General features: G+C 43.3%; 1 protein-coding gene across 1 annotated transcript; it reads left to right on the top strand.

Moving 5' to 3' along the window:
• Nucleotides 1-258: 258 nt before the first annotated feature.
• CXCR1 (chemokine (C-X-C motif) receptor 1) lies at nt 259-4,305 on the top strand. The gene is made up of 2 exons (XM_038585713.1): nt 259-348; nt 1,309-4,305. Exon 2 carries the CDS (start codon nt 1,317-1,319, stop codon nt 2,391-2,393), a length of 1,077 nt encoding a protein of 358 aa, XP_038441641.1. The 5' UTR covers nt 259-348; nt 1,309-1,316; the 3' UTR covers nt 2,394-4,305.
• The last annotated feature ends 14,050 nt before the right edge of the window (nt 4,306-18,355 follow it).

The following is an 18,355-nucleotide window of genomic DNA, read 5'->3' as shown; positions in this document are numbered from 1 at the left end:
GATGATTTACTAGGGAATTTAAGGGATAAACAAGTGGACACACATGCAAGAAAATGAAAAGAACAAAAATAGTCATCCATGTGGAGAGTTCAGAGAGAGAACTCTTAACTCCACCTTCGTGTCTGATACCTCTGCTTGACATCTGGGTCCTGGGAGGCTCTGATCCCCTGTGGTCCCTTGATATCATCTATTATCCAAATATGGATGTGGGCAGGGCTCAGAGAGGAGGCGTGTGGTGACAAGCCTTCCCTATTTCCCTTTATTCATCAAGGTTCTTCGAACTGTTAAGTCATTCTGGTCTCTGAGCTCCAGGCTTTTACAGTTGGACACACCTAGCCAGTGCCTCAGGTAGAAGCCATTTCTGTTGCCAGGACTATCCTCGGGGAGGGAGACTTGGTTTGACTATATTTTAGAAAATGCATCCATTTCTCTGGGACCTGAAGATTTCTGCTCACTTGGCTTCCTGCCTCCTCCCTTGTGACCACTTATTCAATTCTGATCTCATACATGGCTGTAGTTGGTAACAAGGGGGACACAGTCTTGTCACCTCTTCCTTTCACACCTCTCCATTTTTGTGGGGAAGATGCTTACATTTCCCCAATCTGCTGTTTATTGCTTTGCCCTCAAATGCAGTCTTCTATAAAAATTCAGTATCTGCAGACAGAGAAAACATACTAATGTGTGAATCAGAATGATAGAATCTCAGGCTTGAGAGCAGCTCAGGGGTTATATACGCTGCCTCCCTCCACTTGCAGATGAGAAAACAGAAATCTATGAAGGTAAAACAACCCACTGAAAGTCATGCAGGTTATTATTGATAAATAAGGATAAAGTGAGGACTGATACCAGATATCCTTATTTCCAGTCTTGGTAACTTCCCAAAGATCTTCATATTGTTTTCTGGAGAGCCTGGGAGCTTTGGGGGAGTCACCTTAACAGCTGTTTGGGTAGAAATAGCAGGACCTCCTTCTTCCCAGCAGATGAGTTTTTGTTGGTTTTACGTGTTGGTCTTTTGGTGTGGTTTTGCTCCAGTAAAGTGTTTCACGATTTAGAAAGATATTCGAACACTGCTGATGGTTCTGTGGATGTTTAGGGGGGTGATAACAGGGTATAAAAGATTCCCTCAAATGATGATGCTATGAACTTGATCTCTAAAGAAGCTCAAAATAGAAGAGAAGGAAGGGATCTCCTGTTGCCAAACCAGCAGAGAAGCAGAAGATATCCCAGTAACTGTTCTCACATCCTTGATTGAGTGACTTTAATCTGAGTTACTAAATCACGTTTCTTTCCTTTGAATCTTTCAACTAGATTGAACCATGACTGTCTTTATGATAAATATGTGGAACATTACTGATTGGTGGGAGTCGGCTGAGGATGAATTTGGAGACTTCACTGGCACACCACCCACAGAAATATATAGTCCCTGTAAGATAGACACTGAGACACTCAACAAGTATGCCGTGGTCGTCATCTATGCCTTGGTCTTTGTGCTGAGCCTGCTGGGAAACTCCCTAGTCATACTCGTTGTCTTATACAGTCAGATCGGCCACTCTGTCACCGACGTCTACCTGCTGAACCTGGCCATAGCTGACCTGCTCTTCGCCCTGACCTTGCCTATCTGGGCTGTCTCCAAGGTAAAGGGCTGGATCTTTGGCACACCCCTGTGCAAGATCGTCTCGCTCCTGAAGGAAGTCAACTTCTACAGTGGTATTCTCCTACTGGCTAGCATCAGCATGGACCGCTACCTGGCCATTGTCCATGCCACCCGCAGGCTGACCCAGAAGAGGCACTGGGTCAAGTTCATATGCTTAGGCATCTGGGCCCTGTCCCTCATCCTGTCCCTGCCCATCTTCGTCTTCCGCAGGGCCATCAATCCCCCCTACTCCAGCCCAGTCTGCTACGAGGACATGGGTACCAATACAACAAAATTGCGGATAGTGATGCGGGCCCTGCCCCAGACCTTTGGCTTCATCGTGCCCCTGATGATCATGCTGTTCTGCTATGGGCTCACCCTGCGCACGCTGTTTGAAGCCCACATGGGGCAGAAGCACCGGGCCATGCGGGTCATCTTTGCTGTCGTGCTCGTCTTCCTGCTCTGCTGGCTGCCCTACAACCTGGTCCTGGTCGCAGACACCCTCATGAGGCTCCAGGCCATCGAGGAGACCTGTCAGCGCCGCAATGACATTGGCCGTGCCCTGGATGCCACCGAGATTCTGGGCTTCTTCCACAGCTGCCTTAATCCCCTCATCTATGCCTTCATTGGCCAGAAGTTTCGCCATGGACTCCTCAAGATCATGGCCTTCCATGGGCTCATCAGCAAGGAGTACCTGCCCAAGGACAGCAGGCCTTCCTTTGTTGGCTCTTCTTCAGCGAACACTTCTACTACTTTCTAAGCACCCCCTGCCCCGGTTGCAGTCCCTCAGGGCTCTCCCTCGCCATCAGCATCCCGTTCCAAACCTCATGTCCACTGGCTGTTCACAGTCTCTGTGTCAAGGCAGCTCCCAGCTGTGGTTCCAGGGAGTTGCTGGGGCCACGTCCTTTTCAGGCCCATTGTATGGTTTAGGGAGCCTGCCCTGCTGCCCCACCCCTTACTATAGCTACAGTGTCAGCTGCTAGAGCTCACTGAGCCCACAGCACTCTGTTCTCTGAGGCAGCTAAAGATGTTTAAAAGATATCCTTTTAAATGACACCAGAAAGTTCCTACCATTGGGAGCCTTTAGTGGCAAGCGGCATTAGTAGCTGCCCCAACTCTCCCTTTCTTGCTTGCCAGCAAAGCCCTCCTCCCTTGAGAGAGGCTGAAAAGGACAGGTACTCACTTCTAAAGACTCCCTTAAGCTAGGAGTGGCCCTGTCATTCACTTCTGACTGCTGAACTTTCAGGACAATGGTGTGCTGGGAAACCACTCTACTGGGGGAAAGAAATCTTGGTCTGTAGCATTTGCCAGGTGACCTGGTGTAAATGCCCCCACCACGGTGATTTCAAGGGTTTTCAAGTGTTTGGCAACCAGCTCACAAAAATCTAGGAAATGTAATGAGCTGCTTTCACAAGCAGGTACAAACTGGCTTCAGCACACCATTGCTTAAGAGGAAGTCTACTGGGGCCAGGGACTCCTGGGAAATACTCCTGATTGAAAAAAGAAATGCACACACACACACACACACACACACACCCTTGTTTCATTCTTGCCTTTGAATATGGTTGTAGGATATGATGTGACAGAGAGGCAACAAGTATGCTCAACACACTGAGGCAGATGGAGCGGGTGAGGACAAAGAGCCCAGAAGGAAACCTAAGCATAAATGGTCAAATGATTTTCAACAAGGGGCACCAAGATTATTCAATGGGGAGAGGATAGTCGTTCAACAAATGGTGTTGGGCAAAGTAGCTATCCACACACACAGGAACGAACTTGGTCCCTTTCCTTACACTGTCTACAACAGTTAACTCAAAATGAGTCAAAGACCTAATAATAAGCTGAATCTATAAAACTCTTAGAAGAAAATACAAAGGAAATGCTTCATCTGGTTTGAGGTTGGGGATGGAGAGAAGTTCAGAGATGAGGTTTAGATCAAGGTTGAGACTGGAATCAGGGATGAGGTTGGAGTTAGAGGTGATGCAGCAGGGAGCCAGAGATGGGGTGGCAGCTTGGGACAAGGTGGAAGGTAAGAAAAGGATGAGTGTCAGGTACAGGAGGAAATGCAGAATAAGGAGAAGCTGAGGCTGGGGTTAATGATATTCAGGGAAGTTCAATGGGGTTGGGACTAGGTATGGAGTGAAGTATAGGAATGGGATCAGTGTGCAGGTGTGGTGACGCTCAGGGAGAGATGTTAGAACTGGGGTGAATGTCAGGGGCTACTCCAGTTAGAGACATCACTGGCAGAGTCATCATTTTCTGGGGAGCATTGTCTAAGATGTTATCTGGGGTCCAGGATGGAGGTACCTTGGCTGTTCAACTGAGGCTCTCCAAGTGGATTGATGAGAAAAGCTGGAAGAATGCAGAAGAAAACCAGGGAGGAAGGCTGGCAACTGGGCCTGGGAACCTCCCCTTCCTTCCCTCTCTCCCTTCCTCCCTCCCCTAATGCACTTCCACCTCTCCTGTGACGTGCTTAAATGCCCATCTTCCTTCATCCTCTGCTGTCCCAAAGACAACTTGGTCAGGGGCTTCAGTAAATAAACATAGATCCTTATTGGGTCTGGGGAAATGCAAATGACTAATATATATCTGAAAAGGCCAAAACTTGGCCTCGATAGGAACCTGGGAAGTGGGAATCAAACAGCAATAAAATAACTTGAAAGTGTTTCAAAGAGAGAGGGATATACAGTTCACTCTCAAACAACACGAGTTTGCATTGCATGGGTCCACTTACATGTGGATTTTTAAAATAACTACAGTACTATAAATCTATTTTCATCATGATTTTTTAAAAATTTTAAGTACAGTCTACTCCCCTCCACCCAACATGGGGCTTGCACTCACGACCCCAAGACCAAGAGTCACATGCTCCACCAACTGAGCAAGCCAGGTGACCTTCATGATCTTCTCAATAACGTTTTCTCCAGCTTACTCCATTGTAAGGATACAGTATATAGAGCACACCCAATATGTGTTCATCAGTGATTTTTGTTATTGGTAAGGCTTCTGGTCAACAGTAAGTTGTTAGCAGTTAAGTTTTAGGGGAGCCAAAAGTTACATACAAATTTTCAACAGCACGGTGGGGTCCGTGTCTCTAACCCCTGTGGAGTTTTAAGGGTCAACTGTAGTCAGAATTCCCTTTGGGGGTGGGGGATGGGGTAACTGGGTGATGGACATGAAGGAGGGCACGTGATGTAATGAGCACTGGGTGTTATATAAGACTAATGGATCACTGACCTCTACTTATGAAACTAATAATACATGTCAATTGATTGAATTTAAATAAAAAATAAACAGCAAAACAAAAGAATTTCCTTTAAACAGGGGTGGCATTGTTCCATTAGATTTTCTTTTAAGATTTTATTTATTTATTCATGGCAGACACAGAGAGAGAGAGAGAGAGAGGCAGAGGAAGAAGGGGGCTTCATGCAGGGAACCCAACATGGGACTCGATCCCGGGTCTCCAGGATCACACCCCGGGCTGCAGGCAGCGCTAAATCGCTGAGCCACGGGGGCTGCCCTCCCTTAGATTTTCAATGCAAAGTGTAATTCTCTGAGTAGACCTCAAGACACAAATGATTTGGATTCAGATCTGTATCAATGTCAGGAGGTGGGTCCTAAAATAAAATAATGAAATATAAAAAGCAAGTGTTTCAACCACTCGATAGGGTAAGGATTAGATACGTGGTCAAGGTCAGGGAGAGGGTTCACCTCAGAGAGGGCGCAGCATCCAGGGTGAGCCTGGGATCAGGGATGGGGTACATCTTGGGAGGGGACTGGGGTATCAGAGATGGTAGAGAGCGAGGGATGGGACTAGGTTAGAAATGTGGGCAACATCAAGGATAGAGTGGGGGGACAGGGATTGGGATATAAATGTGTGTTCTGTTCAGTGCCTGCTGATTTTAAGTCTTGAAAATTTGTTTTAGGGGAAGCTGGCTGGCTTAGTGGAAAGAGCATGGGACTCTTGATCTCAGGCTCATGATTTTGAGCCCCACCTTGGGTGTAGAGATTACTAAAAATGAATGAAAGAATGAATGAGTGAAGGAACTAAAAAAATAATGTTTTTAAAAAATGAAAATTTGTATTGTAAGCCAGGTTAAAAATTTTCAGTCTCCATGTAAATAATTATGTTGAAATATACTATTTTCCCCTACTTTAGTTACCCTTCTGACCAACCATGGCTCCCTCGCCTTCTCTCGCCCCCACTCCAGTGGCTCGTTCTTACTAGTTCCAGCAAAAAACATTAATTGAGAGTCTGGGTTTTATTCTGTAGGGGTTTAAGATGGCCCCTTTCCCTGCAACTTGCATTTGAACTCGAGACTTTCAGAGGAAATAAAATAATGTAGATGAAATAAAATGACCACCTCCTCTCTGGTCTAAGGGTCTTTCTCAAGATGTGTCTTCTCTGAGATGACCACTAACTGAGAAATCATGATGGACTACAGCCTTTTGTTGTTTCCATGCAGAGGTTGGAATGGCCAAAGATCTCTGGGCTTGGCCCTTCTAGAAAACCACAAGTAGCTATGTTCTTACCACAGTTGCTTTTATCCATCCTGGTGCTCTGCTTTTAAACTCAAGATCCTTTTTTCAACCTTGAGGGTAAACATGAATTTAAGAACTAAAACTATGTAAAATACACAAAATACATTTCAGACTTTCAAAAAATTAATGTTTTAAAATAAAAATATTTTATGTACATTGTTAAAAAAAGTGAAATAGCTTTATAAAGCTTATAATAAACGTCATCAGCAGCCCTCCTGCCATACTCCCTGCAGGCAAAGGGGGCAACTTTCAATTCTCATAGCTGTTTCATTTAATAGTAATGCACATACTTCTAAATATCATGCTTATTCAGCTGGCTCTTGATATTTTTCCACCCACTTTTTTTTTCCACCCACTTTTAAATATCATTTATTTACTTTCTCTTTTGGCTTCTGAAGATTTAACATTCTTTCAAACTCTCTCCAGCATTTGCCCCTGTCCAAGGAAACACAAATATGGCCCCCACCATTCTCCCAGGACAGATAACCACACTTTTTGGTTAAATCAGCGTTCAATGTTTTCCTTATAATAACTATATAAGAAATTATTCACAGTTGGGTACAATGTTTACATTTCCTTTCTTTGTACAAGTTCTGTTTTCTCTAGAATTAACAATAGGATTTTCATCATTACTTTTTATTACATCATTCTCAGATGTCTCCCTCAATACATTCATATTCATCAGGTAACCTTTATATATATATATATATATTTTTTTTTTTTCTTTCTTGGAGACCTTTCTTCTGGAACCCTTCATAGTCCTGTTTTCAATCCTGGACAGATTACTCTTTAAGCCTGTGCTTTTTCTTTTCTTTTTTTCTAAATTCCTTTAACTGCTTTACCAGATTAATTTTAGAATCTGATAGCCAATTTTTGCAAAATTATCCTACTGGGATTTTTAATTTGGATTATGTTGAATCTGCAGATCAATTTGGAAGAGTTGACATCTTAACAATACTGAGTTTTCCAATCCATAGCATGGTACTTTTCTCCAATTTTTCACATCTTGTCTAATTTATCTAGGCAATGTTTTGTAGTTCTCAGTATATCGATCTTGTACATGTTTTGTTAAATTTATCCCTAAGTATTTTGTGGTTATTTGGATGCTATTATAAGTGGTAAATTTTTGTCCAGGTTTTTTTCTTACCAGTATGTAGGAATATAATTGAGTTATATATATTGACCTCATATTGTAGGAGGTCAGGAAATTCTCTTATTAGTTCTAGTGGTTTTATTTTTTAAAGGTCCTTTTGGATTTTATAGTACATAATTATGTCATCTGAGACTAAAGACAGTTTTATTTATTCCTTTTAAAAATGTCTTTTATTTATTTTTCTTGCCTTAATTCATTGGCCAGGACCTCCAGTCCAATGCTGAATAGAGATTGTGAGAGTGGAAATCCTCGCCCTGTTCCCAGTCATTTGGTTTTTCTCTCTTAAATATGATGTTAGCTAAAGATTTTTCATAGAGAACCTTTATCAGATCGAAGAAGTTCCTTTCATGAATGGGTGTTAAATCTTCCTCTTTCTTTAAGTATATGGCTCTGGAGCCAGACTATTGCTGCTTACAGGCTTCATGACCAAGGGCAGATTACTTAGCTTCCCTCTATTACCTTTTAAAATGTAGATAATAACAATGCTCATGGGGATCCCTGGGTGGTGCAGCGGTTTGGCGCCTGCCCTTTGGCCCAGGGCGCCATCCTGGAGACCCGGGATCGAATCCCACGTCAGGATCCCTGCATGGAGCCTGCTTCTCCCTCTGCCTGTGTCTCTGCCTCTCTCTCTCTCTCTCTCCCTCTCTCTCTGTGTGTGTGTGACTATCATAAATAAATAAAAAAAAACAATGCTCAGTTATTTTCTATGAAGATTAAATTAAATCAGCACATATACACACATGTGACATTTAGAAGACTGCCTAGCATACAATAGGTACTATATAAATGCCATGGATAATCATTATTTTCATTTATCCCTTATTTTCCTGGATTACTGGATTTTGTTAAGGAAGGATATGTGGGGAATAACTTTTTGAGACCTTGAATTTCCAAAAAAGATTTTTAAAATATTTTATTTATTTATTTGAGATATAGAGAAAGAGCAGGAGAGAGGGAGTACAAGCTGAGGGGGAGGGCAGAGGGGGAGGGAGAAGCAGAGTCCCTGATGAGCAGGGAGTGATCACAGGACCCTGAGATCATGACCTGAGCTGAAGGGAGATGCCTAACCAACTGAATCACCTAGGCACAGCACCCCTCCCCACCAACTTTAATTTGGTATTTTGGCTGAGTGTTGAATTCTAGATTGGAATTCATTTTTCTTCAGAATTTTTCTGTCTCTTAATTTCTTCTAGCTTCTAAGGTTGCTGTTGAGACTGCTGATGCTATTCTAATTCTTGAACTGTTGTATGAGACTGGTGTTTTTCTCTTAGAAACTTTTATAGGGCTCCTGGCTGGCTCAGTTGGTAGAGTATGTGACTCTTGACCTCAGGGTTGCAAGTTCAAATGCCATGTTGGGAGTAGAGATTACTTTAAAAAGGAGAACTTTTAGGATATTCTCTTTATCTTCTTAGTTTTAGAAGGGATGAAGATGTGCCTTGGTGGGGCTCTTTTTCTCATTCATTTTGAATCCTTTTAATGTGGAACTCAGGTTCTGTGAAATTTTCTGGTATTATTTATTAGATGGTTTTCTACCCTTCATTTTCTCTATTCTCTTCTTTCTAGAATTCCTTTTACTTGGGTGTTAAACTCCCCAAAGTTGATTCTCTAATACATTTTTTTGTTAGCAACTTTTTGCCTGTTTTTCAATATCTTCATCTTTCCACTTCTTGTGAAGTGACCCTTAACTTTCTTGTCCAGCCTGTGAATTGGAATTTAACATTTATAATATCATATTTTAAATTTCCAATAGGCCTTTTCCCCCCTGTTCCCCAAGATTCTCTTTTATAATACCTTTTTCTTGCCTCATGGTTGCAATATTTCCTCTTACCTTTCTGAGGATATTATGGTTTTTGTGAAGATTTCTTTAGCTCCCTTCATTGTCTTTTCTTCTGGTCTAATAACATCTACGTTCTGATTTCTGTTAAAAAATCTCTTATATTTTCTCACATATTTTCTTTGTTCTTGTACATTGTAAGGTTATGCCTTAAAAACCCCTTTAGTGTCATTTTCAGTGGATTTTTGAGGGGGAGCAGAGATAAAAAACAGTCCTTCAATCTTCCATTTTTAACATAAAATTCCCCTGGATTTATAAAATATACTTATTTTATTTTTAAAAGGATATTATTAAAAAATTAAAGGATATTATTTATTAGAGAGAGAGAGCAAGCAAGACGGAGAGGAAGAGAGAGAGCATGAGTGGGGGGAGGAGCAGAGGGAGAGGAAGGAGCAGACTCCCCACTGAGCAAGAAGCCCAATGCGGGGCTCAATCTGGGGACTCTGGGATCATGACATGAGCTGAAGGCAGACCCCTAACCAACTGAGCTACCCAGGTGTCCCAAAATATACTTATTTTAAAGGCACAAGAAGATTGCTTTGCTATATTCGATTCCTCAGGTATAAATTCTCCCATTAAAAAAAATATTTAATTTATTTATTTACAAAAGACACAGAGAGAGAATGAGAGAGAGAGAGGCAGAGACAGAGGGAGAAGCAGGCTCCATGGAGGGTGCCCAATGGTGGACTCGATCCTGGGACTCCAGGACCACACCCCCGGCTGAAGGCAGGTGTGAAAGTGCTGAGCCACCCAGGGATCTCAAATTCTCCCATTTGTTATGTTGACTGACTTGATTATAGTGGTATTAGTTCTTTGTAATAGTTGATTATGAGTTCATCTGTTGAAGAGCATTTTTTTTTCCCATGGGAGTCTTGCATGTGTTTTAGATTATGAAGAATCTACATAGGAGTAGTGTCATGGCTGTCCTTGCTGGAGTTCTACTGGGTCAGATGGTTCAGAGTATTGTTATTTTTTGGTCTTGGGTTTTCATACCATTTCAAAGGTCAGATTTGTGTCCTCTCCATTTGCTACTCAGGCTTGGGATTTGGGACTGTCCCCCAGGTGGCTCTCTTTCCCCTATGGCCTAGAACTCCTTCCTGATATATTTCTAAGTTCCTTTTCCATATAGCCCTTAGATCTCTCTCTCTCTCCTTTTGCTTTTGATTTCAGGCATTTATTTAAAATACATGTCATCTAACATATTTCTATGTAGATTGTGGTGTGTTGTTTCCCATGCACCCTCAGTCCACCATTGTGATGACAGGATATCAATAAACATTCAAATAGCACACAAAATGAAAACAAGGTTTCCCTTCCTATTCTTTATTTTATTTCCATAAAGACAAGTACTGTTGAAAAATTCTCCCAATACATTTTAAATGTCAACTTGGAAAGCACATCGATCAGATTTCTAGTTAACTCACAGCATGAATGCATATGTGTATGTTGGAGGTGAATGGCACTGTGTTATCCAGAATTATCGCCCCTTCTTTTAGCCCAATTCAGATCGGGGGCATGGGGTGGGTGGGTGAGAGAAATAATATAGAGAAGGTAAGTAGGAAGGTGCTTGTGATGAAATCCAGTCACTTCCGACATGGGAAGAAGTATTGCTCAACAGAAATATGAGGCCACATCCGTACATCTCTTCGTTCCCCTGTTGTAAACAAGGCTGTCTTCCTGAAAGAGCTGGCTTTGCTCCAACTTTGAAAGTGTGGAGGGTAGAGAAAAACTAAACATATAGTGCTGGGCTCCCCACTTTGCCAGTGTCCTGTGTACTCCTCTTGGCTGGGGTCTTGATGATACTTAGCATGTACCATCCCCTGTGCCCACTGACCAAGGTCTTTTAGAAAACATACATTAACAAGCAAGAATCAACTAACCAGGTAACTGATTACGTATCAAATGCCTACAATGCCCCCAACTTTGTGTTAGATCTTGAAGATGAGGGCACATACTATAGAAATGAAACTGAGGGCATAAAGGAAACTTGTGAATGGAGGGTATGCCAAGAGTTCATGAAATTTCCTGTAGTGTTATGGTAACCAGAACAAAGAGGTCTATCTGGGGGTCCTAATGTACCACAATCAATCTGAAGGTTTGGGGGAAATGCTTCTAATTAAATACAAGAGAAAGAAAAGAAGGACTTAGTAGCTGTGTGACTTTGAATATACATTAAAATTTTCTGAAACTCAGTTTCCTCTTTATTGAAATGAGGTCTGGTTAGGTAAGCTCCCTTCCAGTTCCAGGAGGTGATCTAAACCTAAGAGTCTACTTGGTATAAAATGTTTATTTTTGCTCAGATCACAATCATCCGTGATTAGGTACATTGTAGAAGGCCGTTTCTTTGTGGTTTCTAGGAAGCTGCTGACCAGGCCTAACATGAGGGGTCCTAGAGAGGCCTCCCTTCTTTCTCCTACTCTTCCCTCATTCCTCTTTTCTTCTGCCTCCCCTTCCAATACCTTCTCCTATCATCTGTCAACAATTCATTATTTGGGGTAGGCAGGCCCTCTGGGAAAAGAACAAATACCCCTGGGGGAGGAAAATACTTCTCTTTCAGTCACTAAGCCTAGAACAAGAATGAACACAGAAGACTCTCTGAGCCATTAGGCTGGCTTCTCAAGGTCATATCAAGGTCTGACATGTCATCTTAGCCTGTCACTAACAGATGTGTCTGCTAATTGGAAACCTAATCAGTGCCAGGCTCTGTGAAAGGCACTTCTTGCATTCGATGATTTCATTAATGCTCACTGAGACCTTATGGTAGGAATTACTATTATTTCCATTTTACAGATAAGGGAAATAAGAGCCAAAGAGATTGAGTACCTCATTCAAGGTAACACAGCAGCAGATAAGTGGCAAAACTGGAGATTACATCAAGGACTAAGTACTTTTAGAGTCTGAGCTCTCAACTGCTCATGGTAGGTGGAGAAGCACTGTGGTAGAGCAAGAGGCATGGTGGTGGGGATTTGAGCCAGGCTGGGTCTTTGTCTACCTTGACTTTTATGAACTTGAGCAAGTAACTTAACTTTTCTGAATCCTTGTCTCCTTGAAAGGATGGTAACATTAGATGCTTGTCAAGGTTCAAGGTAATATATGCCAGGCTCTTGGAATAAATGAGGGCCTTGACAAATGGCAGACATTATTACTATCGCAGAGAGTCTTGGGAAGATGACTCAGCTGAAGAACAGGCAAGTATCCCCAAACCTTCTAACTTTAATGGTGGTGCTTCTTGCATGACATCACGGGGACAAGGGGCTGATGGGAGAGTTGGGATAAACCACTTTCATAGGCATTGGGCTGCTCTGAGATGAAAGGACAGGACTTGGAAAGGGGATCAATGGTCTAGCTTCATGTTCCTACAACAACCATTTTTTCTCTTCTCTCGAACTATTTGCATTAGGATACAGCTCCTTTCTTATAATAACCTACCCTTGACCCCACTATGTCCCTGTCAGGTATAGTCCTGTTTCTCTGCTCTATTTTGCAGCCAAGATCTGAGTCTTGTGGCTCAGATTTATTTTTTTTAAAGTTTTCTTTTTTAAAGATTTATTTATTTACTTGAGAGAGAGAGAGAGAATACATAAGAAGGGGGAAGGGTATAGGGAGAGGGAGAAACAGAATCTTAAGCAGACTTCACCCCTAGTGCAGAACTTGACACAGTGCTCAATCTCACGACCCTGAGATAGTGACCTGAGACAAAATCAAGAGTTGGCCACTCAACCGACTAATCCACCCAGGGCCCCGCCATGAGGCTGGTTCTGTATTTAGTCCATTTTATAGGAGGAAACTGAGGCACAACAGTTTAACTAGAGTTGGAATGTGCATGTAGGGATCTGGCCCCAGGGCTTACCACCTAAGCTAAACCTACTTATTGGTAGTAGGCCCTGGGGCCAGATCCCTAAGTTGCTAAACCTACCACCTAAACCAGCTCCGAATATATTTACCTACTTCTCATGACAGATGCTAATAAATGAAGAAGTTTAGGACTGCTCTCTAAGTCTCTAGCTTTGGGTTTTCTTTCCTCTTGAATCTTTATCTATAGGTACTGGAAGAAAGAGGTCATGGGCACATTCCCATGAATCTTGCTGCCAGTCCTATGGGAATTAGGTTCCCTAGCAACCTGACAGGAGGCTTTCTGGTATAGTGAACAGGGCAATGGATGAAGGACTCAGAGACCAGGGTCCTGCTCTGCTTTTGTCACTTGTAGTTTAAAATCTTTGGCAAGTGTCCAGTCCACCTGCTCTGGGTCTTGAGTTACTCACCTGTCAGAAGGGGATTTCAGTGTATAAGGGGATATTTTAAGTTCCCTTCCACCCAGAAGCATAGGTTTAGGTAGGGCAGTCCAGGGCCACCACTCGCAGATGGGCAGATTTGACACTGCACTGCCTAAGAGGTGCCATTTGCATAGAGTAAGATGTAAATAACATACTTATATGTATATGTCCTAAACTGAATTAGCAGGATCCTTCCATCAACAGTGGGTTTTTGTGCAACCCTGACCTTGGTCCCTGAGAGTTACTATGACATGGAGACTCCTGAGCCTTTCAGGAGCAACCTGAGAGTCATGCTCCTGCATTTTGGCGACTGAATTAGACTCAAGCATGGACTTACAGGGCAGCAGAGTTGACCAAAGTGCCATAGGCAGCTGTGCCGTCTAGTGTAGTAAATCCCTTAGCATAATGCTGGATATCCAAGAAGGTCATCTAGAAACGCTAGCTGGGATTATTACTGTATGGAATAGAGAAGAACATCAGACAGATCACCTCATGGGACTCAAGAGTTTCTGAGCCGGCTTGGCACTGAGCCAGCTTTGATAGGAAGCTGACCCTACTGTTTTTGGTCAGGGGAACATGTCTGACATCAGACTTTGCAAGGCTTTGTTGAGAAATCAGTTGTGTATCTGTCTTCTCCGGGAAGGTGACTTGTGAATGTGCCTGAAGCTGCTGGGGGAGGGGCCTTGAGCTGGGAATGTGACCTCTGTTCCTCTCTCCATTCCCTCCCCACCCCCACATCTGTTCCACCAGGTGGAATGGTCAGAAGGAAGCTGCAATGCAAGGCCACCTTGCTTTGGGCGAGGGGTCAGCAGGAGTTGGGGGTCTTCCTGGAAGCATACAGCATGGAGAGCGAGAAGAAGGAGAACATATACCTGTGAGAGAAAGACTCACCCTCACAAACAGTTCTAATTCCAACAGGGCATCTCTCATCTCTAGTTTGGGCAGCTCTGCCACCATTGCTTCTGGGTGAGTGGGTTTTAAACTTGAGTCTTGATCAGTCTCACCTGGGACTCCAGGTTCCCAGAACCTGCCCTCAGCTACCCTACTCGGTAGGACTGGGGCTCTCACCTTACGTTAACCTTAAGCTGGGGTGGTGAGTTGGACACCTTCCATGTGTCTTCTAGGTTCACTCTCTACCTTTCTTACCCTGCTCCATGCCCTGGGATTCCAACTGAGATGCACCATCTCAACCCATTTCCCTGTCCTCTGGATTCCGAGCCCAGCCAATGGGAACCCTTGGAGGAGATGGTGAAGTGGAAGCTTCAAGTCAAGACATTTATTCCTTCAGCTCTGTCTGAGGTCACTAGGTTTGGTTCCTGCCAAGGAGCCCTCATCATATAGCTTTCTCCCTGGGCTCCCGTAATGGCTCCCTTGCCTTGCCCCTCAGGCCCAGGGCAGTAACAGCTCCCAACTGTTACTGGCCTTGGGGTCCTGCACCACTCCTCATTACTTGCCCCACATCCTTTCCACATGTTGTTAAACTCTTACGAGTTTGAGAAAACGCTCTCCCCTGATGCAGCTCCATATAGTCTGCTATCTGGTTCTGTCAGGGTTCCGATCTCTTCAGGGATTGTCCGTAAAGTTGCCTTTTAGGCGAGGAGTCCATTTTAAACATGGGGCGCTTTTAGAAATACTGCTTTGTAGCCTTGAACGCTCTCTAGTTCTTTTTTGGACCCTCAGCGCTGAAGTCATTTGAAACTAGGGTGACATTTTGCAAAAGCAACTTTACCAGGAAATGAAGGAAAAACAAAACAAAACAAAACAAAATAAAAGATGCTCACTGAGAAAATATAAGGATATAGAAACGTACCCACAAAGCCTAGCCTCCTTGTCTGTAAGGAGGCCAATATGGGTGTTGCCTGGCATGCCCCCTCCATGGGTGGGCAGGCCTCAGTTCTTGCATTTTTGAGAAAATCCCACCCCAATCAAATACACTGAAACAATATAGAAGTGTACGAATTAATCCTGAATATTACTCCACCCTCCAGCTCTCTTTAACTATAACTCCTTTCAACAACTCTGTGTATTTTCTCCCAGATATTTTTCTGAACATTTATAAACCCACATATATTGTTTTTTACACAAGTGGATAGGCCATTTACTATACACTGTCCTACTTTTCCTTTTTCATTAGATATTATTTCTTAAAGATCTTTCCATGTCCACTCATATAACTACCTCATTATTTTTTAGAGATTTTTTTAACAGCTTTATTGGCTATAATTTACCTACTATAAAATTGATCCACTTAAATATACCAGGCAATAACTCAGCAATTTTATAGAGCTGTGCAATTACGACCATAATCCAGATTTAGAATATTTCCATTGTCCCTAAAAGAGGCCTCGTGCCTGTCTGTAATCATTCCTTGCTCTCCTCTCCAACCTACAAGTCACCCGTCCTCTGTCTCTGTAGGTTTGCCTTTCTTTGAGACATTTTATGTCAGTGGAATCATACAACATGTGGTCTTCTGTTCTGGCGTTAGCCTTGTGTTTAAAACCACTGCATTCAATGTATTCCATGGCATGGATGCTCCTTCATAGTTTATTGGGCCCTTTCCCTCTTGTTGAATATTTAGGTTGCTTCTAAGCTTTGAGTTTTATAAATAACACTGTGACAAATATCCTGTATACATTTGTCTACCTATGTGGCTATTTCTATAGGATGGGTTTCTAGAAGTATAATTCCTGGATCAGAAGGTGTGTGTACTTAAATACATATGATCAGATTGCTTTCTCTAAAGGTTGTAACTATTTACCCTACTACAAATCTGGGTGATAATATTGTCTTCTAATTTGGCGGATTTGACCCCAAAACCATAGGAAGTAGTAGCCTCCCCTTGACTCCCTGCAGTTGCTCCTTCAAATGACCAGAATTGTCTCTTTGTTCTTCCAATAACTTTCTTCATTAGTTTTTCCTTTAATTTAATAATTTAAAAGCATTTTTTTATGGTGACTAGGATACATGCTACAGGTTGTAGAAAACTAATGTTTATGCTTTAAGAATAATAATACAACAAATCCCGGGTGCCCATAATCTAGGTAAAGAAAGAGGATATTACCAGTACTCTCAAAAGCCCCAGTGTGTTCCTCCCTGGGAGATTCAAACCCTAAATAAACATTATCCAAACTTTGGCTGTGATCCTTTTTTAGAGTCTGCACGCACCTGTTTGTGTGAAAGATTTTCAATGAGTCAATTTGATTAAGCTGATACAATGTTTCATCAGATTCCCTCCCTTTCTTGCCTAGTTCCACGTTAGTGTCAGCCAGAAGAGACTTGTGTGAGCTTTGGAAAGTGGAACAGAAGCTGCCTTCTTTTTATGTTCTGGAAGGTCAGGGCAAGGCCCCGGATGCTGTTCTATGCTGTCCCTTATTTGCTGGCTCCTCTCGCTAGTGTGGGGCAGCAGCTGAACGGGCCGCACCTCCTCCTCCTGAGCCGGGTGCATTCTGACCTTCATGAGGTTCCAGCTTGTCCCCACTACAGTCTGCTTCATGTGATCTTTCCTTCTTGACTATGTTCTGCCACTTGCAGGTCCCAGCACCAGAAACAAAGACAACAGCCCAACCTAGACTACTTAGCCAGCTCCCACAGTCCCATACAGTCAAATCCCTATAACAAATCTCTCCTCCAAATGGTCCTGCTTTTCTTTTCTTTTTTTTAAAAATTTTAAAAATATTTATTTATTTATTTATTTATTTATTTATTTATTTATTTATGATAGACATAGAGAGAGAGAGAGAGAAAGAGGCAGAGACACAGGAGGAGGGAGAAACATGCTCCATGCCGGGAGCCCGACGCGGGACTCGATCCCGGGACTCCAGGATCGCGCCCTGGGCCAAAGGCAGGCACTAAACCCCTGAGCCACCCAGGGATCCTTTTTTTTCTTTTTTAAACATTTTATTTATTTATTCATGAGGGACAGAGAGAGAATGAGAGAGGCAGAGACATACGCAGAAGGAGAAGCAGGCTCCCTGGGAGGAGCACGATTCAGGACTCAATCCTGGGACCCCGGGATCATGACCTGAGCTGAAGGCAGATGCTCAACCCCTGAGCCACCCAGGGGCCCCAGTCCTGCTTTCCTAATTGAACCCTGTGTGATATGGCATGTGTCCTCAACAGAGACTTTAGTTTTGCTTGTCTTTGAATTTTGTATTGGGCTCCAATCGTCTCTTGTTTTTAGAGAAAGAGTGTGTACCTGTGCGGGTTTTCAAGTGGGGAAGATGGGCAGAGGGAGAGGAAGAGGGAGAGAGCAGAGCCCGTTGTAGGGCTCAATCCCACGTCTTGAGATCATGACCTGAGCTGAAATCAAGAATTGGATACCCAGCCCAGTGAAGCACCCAGGTGCCCCTTCCAACTGTCCCCTTAACTGTCTTAGCTACCAGCTTAGAATAAGGTAACCCCCTCTGAGCTTGCTCTCAAACCTGGGCCCCAAGCTGTTGGCCCTTAACTCCTTCAGATGAATGTAGGCCCTGAAGAAGTGGACCGGTCCCACCTGTATGAGTGGAATGCTCTGAGGGGTTCATATAGATATCTTCCCATCTATTTGTAAGGTGCCTGAAGTGTTACCACTAGAAGAGCAAAATATCTGGAAAAATGAACCACCCTAGGCATTTTTATTCCAGCTCTGCTACTACCCAGCCATGAGATCTTGATCAAGATGCTTTCCTTGGGCCTCAGTGTCCTCATTTGTGTATTGCAAGGGTTGGCGGGGGTGGGAGGGATCCCTATACCTCCTCTGGCTCTGCAATGGCAGGGTGGCGGTTTTCCATGTACGTCAACGTGTGATGAACTTCAATGTGACATGTGCAAACTGGGGGCACGTCCTCGTATCACCCAAGAGACACTGGGGGCTGTCCCTGTTTCGTGAACAAAGGGAGCCCATTCCTGCAGACAACGAGGAGGGATTGTGTTGCAAACTC

This window comes from Canis lupus, chromosome 37 (assembly GCF_011100685.1).
Source record: "Canis lupus familiaris isolate Mischka breed German Shepherd chromosome 37, alternate assembly UU_Cfam_GSD_1.0, whole genome shotgun sequence".
In the NCBI taxonomy this organism is placed as follows: Eukaryota; Metazoa; Chordata; class Mammalia; order Carnivora; family Canidae; genus Canis; species Canis lupus.
Note: the sequence above shows the minus strand (reverse complement) of the source record. Positions and strands in the feature narration are given on the sequence as shown.

What these genes read in the sequence shown, in the direction of transcription:
- CXCR1 (XM_038585713.1), top strand. Translation starts at nt 1,317, where the DNA reads ATGACTGTCTTTATGATAAATATGTGGAACATTACTGATTGGTGGGAG.